Here is a 14,227-nt window from a genome sequence, read left to right as displayed (position 1 = left end):
AACGACCTCTGGTTTTATTGCATGTGCGTCACAGCTGCCATTTTATTTTCCCCCCCAAACGACAAAGTTTCAGAATCTGATATGTCCAGAATGCACATACCGAATATTATAACATGCCCCTGCTAAATACAGCAGTAAAACAAAACTTTCCAAAGGAAATGTGTTTTTTTTTAATGGGTAAGTATAGGGATCCGAAACTGAACGCCATGATCATCATTATAACGTGAGCCTTTAAATGACAGTACAGTACGTAATGAAGCTACACATGTAAGAACACCTCATAGCCCCTAATTCTTGTATCCAGCATGCTTCTGGCTGTAGAAGTGTTTATACCGCTCACCATCTCATAATATGATAGTGATAATATGAATTAATATGGCGAGACCTTATTCAGGAGATAGGTTGGGTTGCTGTGGCATTAAGCAGCAATGAATAATCCAAGCCAAATTTAATATATGTGCTATTCCAACCCCGTAGAGATTTGATATGCACGTGTATTTAAGTGTGTGGCGTGTCAGTATGTACAGACGTCAACTCTCAATGACGGCTTCCTGTTGATCCGTGAGACCCGCAAGATTTGGTGGCCATTTTGTTTCCCCTGAAGGCAATCAGAAACACCGGCAAATACATCAGTAAGTATCTCGGGAAAAGTTGAAAATTATGCGGTTCAGCCCCGGAGGAATCCCCGGTTGCCATGTTGTAAAAAAATAAATCATTAATATTTTCATTGTCCTTTTGACATACGTGGTACACTTTAGGAAAATGGTAGTTGTATAGGGGGTAATCGGGCTGACGGCTCCCACAGAGTGCCCAGCTTAATCGAATCAGAAGTGGACCTCCCTCCATTTCCACATCCAGTATGAAGGGACCAGCTGCGCCATCCAGGAGTTCACACATGACGTGGCACTGAAAAGGTTAAAACAATATAAATATCTTCCAGGTGGGATTGCTGCTTTAAAATGTAATTTTTGGGGCCAAACACCCAAAATCTCAAGAGCTCAGTCACTGGTGGCTGACAACTTTGTATGTGTAAATGTGTGTGTCAGTATGTCTATGAATGTATACAGGTGTGTTAATATGTATATACTGTAGGCAGCGCCGTTTTAAGACCTTCGTAGGCCCTAGGCACTTTTATTTCTAGAGGCCTGTGTGTCTGATATTTTTACTCGTTTTTATGCTAATTTCATCGTTTGCTTGTTTCTTTCGATACTAGCGATATTTGGCATCGATACTTTTGTTTCGATATTTAAAGGTATCGATACATCAAAGGCATTTTAAATTAAAATTTGTTTTCTCTTATTTTGTGATTTTTTTTTGTTTAGGTATTTTGTCAAGTGAAATATTGTAGGCCCTAAAAGGTTTGTAGGCCCTAAAAGGTTTGTAGGCCCTAGGCACTGTGCCTTGTCGGCCTAATGTATAAAGCAGCCCTGACTGTAGGTGTGTATATATCCGTATTCTATTTCTCTTTTTGTAAACTACTGCGTACTCATTATAATTACAAATTTAACAACATACATACATCTGTGTACGTGTAAAGGTTTTGTATGTATATGTGTACCCAAACTTATTTCTGCTGTTACTTCTGCACTGTGAATGTACCTATTAATACTATAATAACTTTATTTCATATAGTGCTTTTCTCCCAATGGGACACAAAGTGCTTCACATTTCCAGCGCAGTACGCAGCACATAGGAATGTTACAGACACAATCCCTGCCCAGATGAGCTTACAATTTATGATTTTTGTGCCTGAGGGACAGGGAGATAAAGTAACTCGCCTAAGGTCACGAGAATTGAACCAGGTTCCCCTGATTCAAACGCAGTGTCATTGTTTACAGTGTCAGAGTCTTTACTCACTGAGCCGCTCCTCCTTCCTTTTAGCAGGTATGCTACACTTTTGGTTCCTATAAGACCAGCTGTACCTATCAAACAAATGTTTTCTGTGTGGTAAGCAGCGTAGGTTAAGGCTGGGGGGGGGGGGGGGTGGCGGTTACAGAGGTCCTGTGCTCTCCCCAAGGCATTTAAATTAAATGCCGGGGGACCGGGCAAGGCCTCTGTAACTAACCTTGGCTTCCAGCGACACATTGTCATGGTAACCTGTCGTCAAATGACGCCGGAGGAGAGCAGACGGGGAAAATATTGTGCACCCCTGGGTTAAGGGACTGCCATAGGAATTGCTTGAAAGTGCCTCCATCCAGTATAAGTAAAGTAACTACTGGGCTACCTATTTTATGTGTAAACAGGGCTCCGGGGGGGGGGGGGGGGGGGATGAGAGCCAGGGAAAGTGTCCTGGGCCCGGTGGTTGTTGGGGGCCCGGCTGCCAGTCCTCTCGTTTCACCAGCCAGGCCTGGCTTTCCCCCAGCTGCAGACCTTGCTCACTGACTGTCCCAGGCCGAGCTTATAATGCTGGCGCGCCGGAAGCAGACTGGGCTCAGCTTCCGGCGCGCAACGACATGAGAGGCCCAGCGCACGCCGGCGTCAGAAGCTCCGGGTCAGTCAGTAGGGTGGGCCCGCAGCTGGGGAAGAGCCGGGCCTGGCGGCGACAACAGGAGGACCAGCAGCTGGGCAAGCAAGTTAGTGGAGAGCCAGCGCAGCAGAGGTCTGAGACCATACCCAAAGTAGGCTAAAGGTAAGCTTAATTTTTTTTTTATGTAGTTGGGGTGTGTATATATATATATATATATATGTATATATATATATATATATGTATATTTTTTTAGGGGTGGTTTAAAAATGTTTTGGGGGGAGGTGAGGGGTTGTATGTATTAGGTTTGGGGATTGTATGTATTTGAGTATCGGGGTTGTATATGGGGTGTTTGGTATATATCGGGGGGTTGGGGGTTTTGGTATGCATTTGGGGGTGGGGGTATTTTTTGTATGTATTTGGGGAGTGGGAAGGTTTTTTTATTTGGGGTAGTGGGGTGTGTGTAGGGGGAGAGGGATTGAGTGGGAGTAGGGTAATTGATGGAGGGGGGAGAGTGAGGGTGTGAGGGAGTGAGTGAGGGAGGAAGAGGGGGAGTAAGAGTGAGACAGGGGAAATACATGTGAGGCGGGGGGAGGGATTGAATGAGTATTTTAATTGGAGGGGGGAGTGAGGTGAGGGGGTGAGACGGAGGGGAGAGAAATACATAGGAAGAGGGGGGTTTAAGGGGGGCTCGTGAGGAGTGAAATGGGGGCAAGACCGCCGACCCCGGGGAGGGGCGGTCGCCACTAGTCCTGGGCCACGGGAAATCTGTCTGCAATGTGTGCAAAATGTTGGAGGGTCTGGTATAGGTGTGTGTGTACAGATATATGTGCATGTGTTTCTGTTTACATGTGTATACTGTAGGCGAGTTAATATTTGTGTATAGTTGTCAGTGCGTACAGAGGGGACGCCCTTTGTCCTGTAACTTCCTGCTCTGTCACAGACTGGGCAAGCTGCCAGTTGTGCAGGGAGTGTCAGGCTGTCCCCGCGCACAACACAAAGGCTTTGCCGCCAAGAGCTGTGTAGCCGCTCAGAGTTGGCGGGAGAGCTGCACTGTCAGAGCAGAGGTGGGGAGGGCAAAGGCCAGTGCGTGGGAGGATAAACAAAGCCTGGCGGGAAATGCAGCTCAGAGGGCGCTGTCAAACACACAGGGGGGCACAGGACCGTGCACTGAGCTGTTACCAATCAAATATATATATATATATATAACATGCACGAGCATGCAGCACTATATAAATAAGTAAACCAAATATATCCACATGCAGAGCAATGTATGTAGAGCAGCATAAATCTATATGCAATGTATATTAGTATGCAGCAAATATATTTAGGGGTGTATATGCAGAGCAGTATATATGCATATATTGCAGAGCAGTATATAGCCACATGCAATGTATATAAGCTAAGCAGTGCGACATATGTAAGCAAAGCAATACATATCTGTATGCAGAGCAGTATTTATGACATGTGCTAGAGGCCTGTGGCAGTGAGGAGATTGAACTGATTAGGTCCTGTATTTTGAACTGATTAGGTCCTGTATTTTTAACCTCTTTGCTGCCAGAGTGCCCCGCAAACCAAAACTTGAACATAAGTTTGTAACAGATTTGAGTGAGCACAGGGTGTGTAACCCACCCCGCATGCTACCATCTATTAATGTTTCCCCTCCCCCCCCCCCAAAAAAACACATCTCAGAACGGGACTCATTTATAGTCTACTTTTCCCTGTGTTTGCGAGGAGGGGTGCAGCAGCAGCAGATACCTCTCCACACCTAACAGCAATCTTGTCGTTTGACAAAGAGTAGGTTCCCGGGATTTGCGAATGATAATAGCAACCTGATAGCATCAGTGCGGAACACTGGACGAGCTTATTCTCAACAATGGGGTATAATCAGCGGGCAATTAGGCTGTGAGAATGAAGTGGCATCATGTACAAAGAAAAATGTAGAAGTCTGTTATCCAAGTGCAGTAAACACAGGAGAGATGTAATCTGTTAATATGGAGAAATCTCCTTGAGTAGTATTTATTGTTAAAATCCAGTCACTACCACACTTTGCAGCGCTGCAAATACCCAATCCTCTTCATTTCTGTTCTTGAAAGTGCCATGCTTCATAACGTACATGGAGCCCAAATGAGACACGTTGTTTTTAAAGAAATCGGACACGTAGAAGCATTTTTTTTTAAATGTATAAAACATTTCTATAGTAAAGAAATGCGTGGGGTTTTGCAATCTTTACCCAATATAATTTGGGAAAGTTCAAATGTACAGGTAAATGGCTTATTTTGTTGTCTTTATGTCAAGTCATAATACTGTCATTACCCAAACTGATTAATAGAAGTAACTTCAGTGGCTCTGAAAGAAAACATTCATTTTTTTCCCCCGGGAATACAAATAAAGTAAAATAAAATAATTACTTTGAAGATTGAGTATTTCTAAGGACACCAGTTACAGACAAGTTGTTTAAAGAGAAAAGATTGAGTCGAGTATGTAGGATTAACCCTTTAAAAGGAGCAATCCCAGTCGGACAGTTGCATTTGTTAGGGGCCTCTGAATGGGAGACTGTCAATCAAGAGTTATCTTTACCTTTATCCCACTCAGTCCTTATTAGAGCCAATAACATTAAGGAGAGGCAAGGAGGGACTTTGGCAGGTCAAACGGTAAAAATTAAATGACACATATTTATAGGTGTCGGTTTACCCAGATGAGATATCACTGGAATTAGTTCACTTTGGTCCTAGGAAGATTAGCCCCTTTAATATAGCCCCCCAGGACATTGTATTATGCATATACTGCACTGTCCTACTCATTACAGCTGGATAGCTCCCAGTTCGGAGAGATATACAGACTTGCCTTGTGTCCAGGGTACAGATGGGCCTGGGGAACAGCAGGAGAGGTCAGGACCAGATGGATGAACTTACAATAAGTAGTGCCACAACAGGGCAGCCAAGTAATTTAATCTTAACGGACAGAAGCGGTTACTCTGCACCACGCTGACCTCCAACCAGCCTCAGGCCAGGAAAGGCTTACATTCAATTTAATGGGCAGAGCAGCATTTGGTGAGATGTTGAGATGTCTCCCAGCGCTTGCTCATTTCCTAGAAGATTGTCCAGTGAGAGACTGTGAGGAAGAGCCAGCCCCAGATACTCTTCATACAACTGCCTTTCCCCAGATGGCTGCAACAGAGACACTAATGAGCTACTTATCTGTGCTCGTCAGCTACATGCAGCAGCGTTGGGATTGGCGGGCACTGTAATTAGTGCATAATGAATTCACTTATCTCTAACCAAAGCCAAAGGGATGGGTGCCTGCGTGTTTAGAGACTGTCTGCTGCACAGATGGAGAGGCTGCTGTATTAGCTGGAGCACAGGGATTAAACGCTTGATTCTCACCAGCAGGAGTCTGATCTGAACGTCTTGCTCTGAATTCCTGGTTTTTCACAAAAGAAGCTATGACGTTCTTGGTTATCCTATATCCACCAGATAGGCCAGGAAAGGGGCCAAGAGGGAAGGCCAGGTGATAGGTGGAGGTACAGTGTAAATTCACTCAAAGCAGCTACCAAAATAAAATGCAATGAAACACACCCAAGAGCACACAGTCCATACAAAGACATGGGCTTTATTACATGTTTAAAAACGAGTTGGTGGTCCCAACACATTCAAATATATATGCAGAGACCCTCACCAGAGGTGAATAGCGCACGCTGCAAGAAGCCACTATCTGAACAATGTGAGCCCACAATTTCGCACGAAACCTCAGCGTTGTCTGTGCCACCTCCCTCACCATCACATCCATCAACATCTTCATAACGACGCTGCCGTTATCCCTCACAGCATCTGCTTGCTCTGCATCAGCTGCCCTCACCTGCCCATCCCATGCTCTCTGTACCAGGATTGCACACGCTTTTCTCCTCTCGCACATCCAATGCGCCCTCTCTATTAGGACTGCATGCTCCTTCCCGCTCTTGCATGTCCAATACTCGCTCTATACCGGAGCTGCACACCCCTCCCTTCTGTTGCACGCCCTGTGCTCTCTCTGTACCAGGACTGCGCTCTCCTTTCTCCCGCACATCCCATGCTCCCTCTAAACCAGAAGTGGAAGCTCCTTCCTTCTCAGGTACGCTTCCTAGGTCGCTTTCCAACTTCCTCCTCTTCTTTGCATGGTGAAGATGAGATTTTGACTTTGTGTGAGCTTCAGAGTGTAAAAGAAACACAATATGAACACTTGTTTCAGTGCCTCCCACATCTCCGACATCCAATCTGCTGATACCTACCTGTCCATTCCTTGTCACCAATGATGATTCTGTCGCACAAATCACACGTGTGGTGGCTCCGCTTGTTCTCAGTTTTATCACAATCCAGCTTGAGTGGCTCAATGACTGGGGACTGTCCCTGTGGGGACAAAGAAAGATTACTTATACTTAGCATGCAGAGTGTAACAGACACCACAGTGCACGCATATATCCTAGAGGGGACGTCGACATTCCTGAACTCGCCTGCAAGAAGCTGCTCACGATCTGCAGAGAGGGGGAAAGAACAGACTGTTCCCAGGCAGAGATGTCCGTCACATCCAGGCCGTACACACAGGGCACGTTGGGACCAGGGCCTGGAATAACATAGCACATGCTCAGTACAGGCTGAGTACATACTCGTCCCCAGCTGTCAGGTGAATCTCTGTAGATTACAGACGGAGATCAACCAATCAGAACAATCTATTCAGCAGAGTTAACAGACTTTACTGACTCACAGAAGGTCACATTCAGAGAACTTTCTTACCTGTCCCCAACATCCCAGTCAACCAAACCCCATGGTGCCTGAGCTGTACACTGACCTGTCACCGCCACAACTGTCAACAGCACTCCCATCATGTTTTGTGAGCACAAAGCAGAATAGGGTGCACGGTGACCAGTCAGGCCGGTGACTTGACAGGTCAACCAGTCCTGCTCTGTTATACTGTAATTTCGGATGTTGGTCCGAGGGAGGGGGAAATTGTTAAGCGAGTTGGAGCGAATCGTCAGCGTGTTACATATATACACTGACACCGAGCCACTGATATAGGGTTGTTAGTGGTAAGAGCAGGCCTTGCGGATTGCTGGATCTCATGGACAAAAGCTCAGATCAGCATGCAGGAATCCTGCGTGAGACACCTTGTTATCACATTAGAGGACATGGACTATTACTTGTGCCGTTCCCTTTATTCTGCCATCTCTCCGCGCCAGCTAAATGCTCACACAGACACAGGGATCCGGAGCGGGGAGAAACGCCTGGGCAGCACCTGCCTCCCACCTGCTGCTCCCTGAATGTGAGACACAGCACAGGCAGAGCACCTGTCCTGGGCCGCCTCGCTCTGTAGCTCAACAAGTGCTCGTGTTCCAGCTGCTGAATCTGGCTCCAGTCCAGAGAGGGAACGGGAGGAGGAGGAGGAGGACGACAGAGAGGGAGGGAGGACGACAGAGAGGGAGGGATTCCTCTGCAACAATACCAGAGTATGCTCAGAAATCTGAGGTCCAAATCAGATAGAGACCATTGTGAGGGAAGAGATTGGGGGGAAGCACACTGCTTTCACTCACACACTGGCAAAGACACTGAAACGGACAGCTGATAATTTAGCACACCTAGTTCCTGCCCATTCCCCCGCTGATTACAAAGTATTAGAATGGGTGGAACCGACTTCATTAGCTATGGAACCGCCCTAATTCCTCAAACATACGCTTTAGGAATCTGTTCCGCACCCACTTGTTCTGTTTCCGAGCGTATTTCTGGGTTGCTTGTTTTAGAGCCTCAATACCTAGAGAAAGGAGACACTGATGAGTTTCTGACCCTCTGCCAACTGTCAACCTCTCGCCCTGCCCTCAGCCCTCACCTCTTTGCAGCAGGCGCTGATTAGTGTCTGGGCAGCAGCCCTCATCAGTCACCAGGTATTCATGAAACTCCTTGAAGCCAATTGACTGGAAGATGCCGTGCTGGTAATCCTGTCTGGGGCGAGGCCTTGGTGTGAGCTGCAAAGTGACGGTGCCCGATCCCCTCCCCCCCAAATCTCTAAACTGCCCCCCTTGTGTTCTGCACTCACCCCGAGTGGGCAACGAGATCCTCATTGTAGCGCTTGTGAAAGTCGCGCAGCTCCTTAATCAGGCCGAGATCCAGCATCTCGTCCACTCTGCGCCCGAGCCGAGCATTCAGAGCTGAGGCACAACGAGATGTTAGGGGAGAACACAACACTGCTACACCCCCCGTCCCCAAATCAGACTCCCGCAGACTACTCCCCTAAACAAAATGAGAACAAGCTCATTACCAATTGCAACAGATGTGTGGCGATAGGGAAGAAATATCTACAGGGAATCAGAACAGGTCATGTTAGTTGGGAATTCTGAGATTGATGGCCGATTCTGGTCCTGGAGGGATAACCAGAAAGGTGAATCTGCACTCACTGCTTTTCTGCCGCTCATACTCATACCTGTCTGCTCTGCGTGCAGCCACAGGATGCAAGGGTCGGGTACCTCAGTGCCCCTCCTAAGGGACTCCCTCCTTTTTCTTCTTGCTGCCGTCTCAGATGTTCAGTGTGGGAGAGGCCGGTTTCCTCAAACAGCTGCAGGCTCCTGTGTAACAGGCAGAGTCTCACTAGATCTGCAGGAGGCACAGCCTTTGGGACAGTTGCTGCTGCCCTCATCTCAGTCACAGAGCTCACACTTGGTCTCAGAAGAGCTTGCAACACAAGCTCTCAGCCTGATCCAAGCTCAGATTTAGGGGGAGAAAGAACTCCCGGCGGCCCCGGGGGAAGGAGAGGTAAAAACTCCTGAGATTTCCTAAACTCGTTACAAGTAACAAGTTAGCGCTCGCATCATAAAAGGAAGGTATGTGACCAGGCCTGCTCTGCAACTACACACCCCAACACTCTCACAGGCTGATGCACTACTTTCACTGGCACAGACTCACACCTTTCACTCTCAGAGAGGCGCCCCGCTCTCCCCGGCACGGACGCACGCAGAGGCGCCCCACTCTCCCCGGCACAGACGCACGCAGAGGCGCCCCACTCTCCCCGGCACAGACGCACGCAGAGGCGCCCCACTCGCACAGACGCACAAAGGGGCGCCGCTCTCACCGACGCAGGGGCACCGCTTTCCCTGGGACAGACGCACGCAGACAGGGGCGCCGCTTTCCCTGGGACAGACGCACGCAGACAGGGGCGCCGCTTTCCCTGGGACAGACGCACGCAGACAGGGGCGCCGTTTTCCCTGGGACAGACGCACGCAGACTGGGGCGCCGCTTTCCCTGGGACAGACGCACGCAGACAGGGGCGCCGCTTTCCCTGGGACAGACGCACGCAGACAGGGGCGCCGCTTTCCCTGGGACAGACGCACGCAGACAGGGGCGCCGCTTTCCCTGGGACAGACGCACGCAGACAGGGGCGCCGCTTTCCCTGGGACAGACGCACGCAGACAGGGGCGCCGCTTTCCCTGGGACAGACGCACGCAGACAGGGGCGCCGCATTCCCTGGGACAGACGCACGCAGACAGGGGCGCCGCTTTCCCTGGGACAGACGCACGCAGACAGGGGCGCCGCTTTCCTGGGACAGACGCACGCAGACAGGGGAGCTGCTTTCACCTAGACTGGAGGGACCAACCCGACAATGACCCCAATAAAAGTCCCGTTCCTCACCCAGAAAATATGTAAATATATTTTCTTCAAATATCCTATTTTCAACTCAAAAGAATTAGATCCTACAAAAAAATAATAATACCGTTTGCAAATACTGTGAATTTGGAATCGCTGCCGTTCTATCCGCAGTTAGATACGAGACTTTAGTTCCCCCCCCCCCCTCCTAATAAAGCAGAATACATTCATTGTATATACAGCTTAGCGGGACAGCAGAGTGCATGGGGACCTCATGTCATGGGACGGCTGAGTGTATAGGCACACTGTGTAACTTGTCTGACAGGTGTGTGTGTGTGTACCTCATGTCACATGACAGCTTGGTGCGGGTCACCTGTGTGAGGAACCTCGTGTCTCACCTTGCTACTTTGCGTTTGTCATGCGGGTGTAGTTTTGCCGCCATCTCTGGGTCCACGTGTCTGAGGCGTGTGTGCAGCTCGTGGCTGTCTAGTTGCTCCAGTTCTTCCTTCCTATTGGCTGGGAGCTGTGTAAATCGCGCACTGTCCTTCGTGATCTTTTCTTCAGTGGAAGACTCCTGCATTTTACACACAAAGTTCAGTTCCCACCACCCCCTCTCTCTCGCTGTGTGAAGAGGCAGAGAGAAAGAAGAAGGGGGAGGGAAAAAGGGGGGGGGCGAAAGAGAAAGCGCGTGGGGGCCCGAGAGAGCGAGGGTGGGGGGGGCCGAGCGAGCGAGGGTGGGAAGGGCCGAGCGAGCGAGGGTGGGAAGGGCCGAGCGAGCGAGGGTGGGAAGGGCCGAGAGAGCGAGGGTGGGAAGGGCCGAGAGAGCGAGGGTGGGAAGGGCCGAGAGAGCGAGGGTGGGAAGGGCCGAGAGAGCGAGGGTGGGAAGGGCCGAGAGAGCGAGGGTGGGAAGGGCCGAGAGAGCGAGGGGGGGGGCGGGCCGGGAGAGCGAGGGTGGGGGGGGGGGCCGGGAGAGCGAGGGTGGGGGGGGGGGGCCGACAGAGCGAGGGTGGGGGGGGGGGGGGGGGGCCGAGAGAGCGAGGGTGGGGGGGGGGGGCCGAGAGAGCTGGGGGGGGGGCCGAGAGAGCTGGGGGGGGGGGCCGAGAGAGCTGGGGGGGGGGCCGAGAGAGCTGGGGGGGGGGGGCCGAGAGAGCTGGGGGGGGGGGGGCCGAGAGAGCTGGGGGGGGGGGGGCCGAGAGAGCTGGGGGGGGGGGGGCCGAGAGAGCTGGGGGGGGGGGGGGCCGAGAGAGCTGGGGGGGGGGGGGCGAGAGAGCGAGAGTGGGGGGGGGGGCCGAGAAAGCGAGGGTGGGGGGGGGGGCGAGAAAGCGAGGGTGGGGGGGGGGGGCGAGAAAGCGAGGGTGGGGGGGGGGGGCGGGGGCGAGAGAGCGAGGGGGGCCGAGAGAGCGAGGGTGGGGGGGGGGGGCCGAGAGAGCGAGGGTGGGGGGGCCGAGAGAGCGAGGGTGGGGGGGCCGAGAGAGCGAGGGTGGGGGGGCCGAGAGAGCGAGGGTGGGGGGGCCGAGAGAGCGAGGGAGGGTGGGCCGAGAGAGCGAGGGTGGGGGGGCCGAGAGAGCGAGGGTGGGGGGGGCCGAGAGAGCGAGGGTGGGGGGGCCGAGAGAGCGAGGGTGGGGGGGCCGAGAGAGCGAGGGTGGGGGGGCCGAGAGAGCGAGGGAGGGTGGGCCGAGAGAGCGAGGGTGGGGGGCCGAGAGAGCGAGGGTGGGGGGGCCGAGAGAGCGAGGGTGGGGGGGCCGAGAGAGCGAGGGTGGGGGGGGCGAGAGAGCGAGGGTGGGGGGGGCGAGAGAGCGAGGGAGGGGGGGGGGGCGAGAGAGCGAGGGTGGGGGGGGGGGCGAGAGAGCGAGGGTGGGGGGGGGGGGGCGAGAGAGCGAGGGTGGGGGGGGGGGCGAGAGAGCGAGGGTGGGGCGAGAGAGCGAGGGGGGGTAGAAAAAGAGGCCGAGAGAGAGAGGGGGGGTAGAAAAAGAGGCCGAGAGAGAGAGGGGGGGTAGAAAAAGAGGCGAGAGAGAGAGGGGGGGGAGAAAAAGAGGCCGAGATGGGGGGAGAAAAAGAGGCCGAGAGAGAGAGGGGGGGTGGAGAAAAAGAGGCCGAGAGAGATGGGGGGGGAGAAAAAGAGGCCGAGAGAGATGGGGGGGGGGAGAAAAAGAGGCTGAGAGAGATGGGGGGGGAGAAAAAGAGGCTGAGAGAGAGGGAAGGGAGAAAAAGAGGCCGAGAGAGAGGGGGGGGAGAAAAAGAGGCAGAGAGAGGGGGGGGGGGAGAAAAAGAGGCCGAGAGAGTGGGGGGGGGGGAAGAGAAAAAGAGGCAGAGAGAGTGGGGGGGTGGGGGGAAGAAAAAGAGGCAGATTGAGTGGGGGGGGGTGGGGGGAAGAAAAAGAGGCAGAGAGAGAGAGGGGGGGAGAAAAAGAGGCCGAGAGAGTGGGGGGGTGGGGGGAAGAAAAAGAGGCAGATTGAGTGGGGGGGGGGGTGGGGGGAAGAAAAAGAGGCCGAGAGAGAGAGGGGGGGAGAAAAAGAGGCCGAGAGAGAGAGGGGGGGTAGAAAAAGAGGCCGAGAGAGAGAGGGGGGGTAGAAAAAGAGGCCGAGAGAGAGAGGGGGGGTAGAAAAAGAGGCCGAGAGAGAGGGGGGGGAGAAAAAGAGGCGAGAGAGAGAGGGGGGGAGAAAAAGAGGCCGAGATGGGGGGGAGAAAAAGAGGCCGAGAGAGAGAGGGGGGGGGGGAGAAAAAGAGGCCGAGAGAGATGGGGGGGGGGAGAAAAAGAGGCCGAGAGAGATGGGGGGGGGGAGAAAAAGAGGCTGAGAGAGATGGGGGGGGAGAAAAGAGGCTGAGAGAGATGGGGGGGGAGAAAAAGAGGCTGAGAGAGAGGGAAGGGAGAAAAAGAGGCCGAGAGAGAGGGGGGGGAGAGAGAAAAAGAGGCAGAGAGAGAGGGGGGGGAGAAAAAGAGGTCGAGAGAGGGGGGGGGGAGAAAAAGAGGCCGAGAGAGTGGGGGGGTGGGGGGAAGAAAAAGAGGCAGATTGAGTGGGGGGGGGGGTGGGGGGAAGAAAAAGAGGCAGAGAGAGTGGGGGGGGTGGGGGGAAGAAAAAGAGGCAGAGAGAGTGGGGGGGGGAAGAAAAAGAGGCAGAGAGAGTGGGGGGGGGAAAGAGGCCGAGAGAGTGGGGGGGGGGGTGAGAAAAAAAGGCAGAGAGAGAGGGGGGGGGAGAAAAAGAGGCCGAGAGAGAGGGGGGAGAAAAAGAGGCCGAGAGAGGGGGGGGAGAAAAAGAGGCCGAGAGAGGGGGGGGGGAGAAAAAGAGGCCGAGAGGGGGGGGGGGGAGAAAAAGAGGCCGAGAGGGGGGAGAAAAAAAGAGGCCGAGAAAAAGGTGGGGAGAGAAAAAGAGGCGAGAGAGAGGGGGGGGAGAAAAAGAGGCCGAGAGGGGGGGAGAAAAAGAGGCCGAGAGAGGGGGGGGGAGAAAAAGAGGCCGAGAGAGAGGGGGGGGAGAAAAAGAGGCCGAGAGGGGGGAGAAAAAAAGAGGCCGAGAAAAAGGTGGGGAGAGAAAAAGAGGCCGAGAGAGAGGGGGGGGAGAAAAAGAGGCCGAGAGGGGGGGGAGAAAAAGAGGCCGAGAGAGGGGGGGGGGAGAAAAAGAGGCCGAGAGAGAGGGGGGGAGAAAAAGAGGCCGAGAGAGAGGGGGGGAGAAAAAGAGGCCGAGAGAGAGGGGGGGGAGAGAAAAGAGGCCGAGAGAGTGGAGGGGGGGGGAGAAAAAGAGGCAGAGAGAAGGGGGGGGAGAAAAAGAGGCCGAGAGGGGGGGGGGGAGGAGAAAAAGAGGCCGAGAGAGAGGGGGGGGGGGAGAAAAAGAGGCCGAGAGGGGGGGGGGGGAGGAGAAAAAGAGGCCGAGAGAGAGGGGGGGGGGAGAAAAAGAGGCCGAGAGGGGGGGGAAAGAAAAAGAGGCCGAGAGATTGGGGGCGGTGGGGGGAGGAGAAAAAAAGGCAGAGAGAGGGGGGGCAGAGAGAGGGGGGGGGGAGAAAAAGAGGCCGAGAGAGGGGGGGGAGAAAAAGAGGCCGAGAGAGGGGGGGAAGAAAAAGAGGCCGAGAGATGGGGGGGAGAAAAAGAGGCCGAGAGAGAGGAGGGGGGGGAGAAAAAGAGGCCGAGAGAGAGGAGGGGGGGGAGAAAAAGAGGCCGAGTGAGAGG

The 14,227-nt window shown here is 53.2% G+C and overlaps 1 protein-coding gene across 1 annotated transcript in view; it reads right to left on the bottom strand.

Annotated features, from left to right (window-relative positions):
- Positions 1–6,055: 6,055 nt before the first annotated feature.
- The window catches only part of TRIT1 (tRNA isopentenyltransferase 1), a 12,671-nt gene continuing 4,499 nt past the window's right edge, over positions 6,056–14,227 (bottom strand). The window contains 9 exon segments of the mRNA XM_075604473.1: positions 6,056–6,649; positions 6,732–6,849; positions 6,954–7,063; positions 8,168–8,245; positions 8,321–8,433; positions 8,528–8,639; positions 8,912–8,950; positions 8,953–9,053; positions 10,467–10,642. Of these exon segments, the coding sequence (XP_075460588.1) occupies positions 6,309–6,649; positions 6,732–6,849; positions 6,954–7,063; positions 8,168–8,245; positions 8,321–8,433; positions 8,528–8,639; positions 8,912–8,950; positions 8,953–9,053; positions 10,467–10,642 (1,188 nt within the window). The 3' untranslated portion in view covers positions 6,056–6,308.

The sequence above is a fragment of the Ascaphus truei genome, chromosome 6 (assembly GCF_040206685.1).
Source record: "Ascaphus truei isolate aAscTru1 chromosome 6, aAscTru1.hap1, whole genome shotgun sequence".
Classification (NCBI taxonomy): Eukaryota; Metazoa; Chordata; class Amphibia; order Anura; family Ascaphidae; genus Ascaphus; species Ascaphus truei.
Note: the sequence above shows the minus strand (reverse complement) of the source record. Positions and strands in the feature narration are given on the sequence as shown.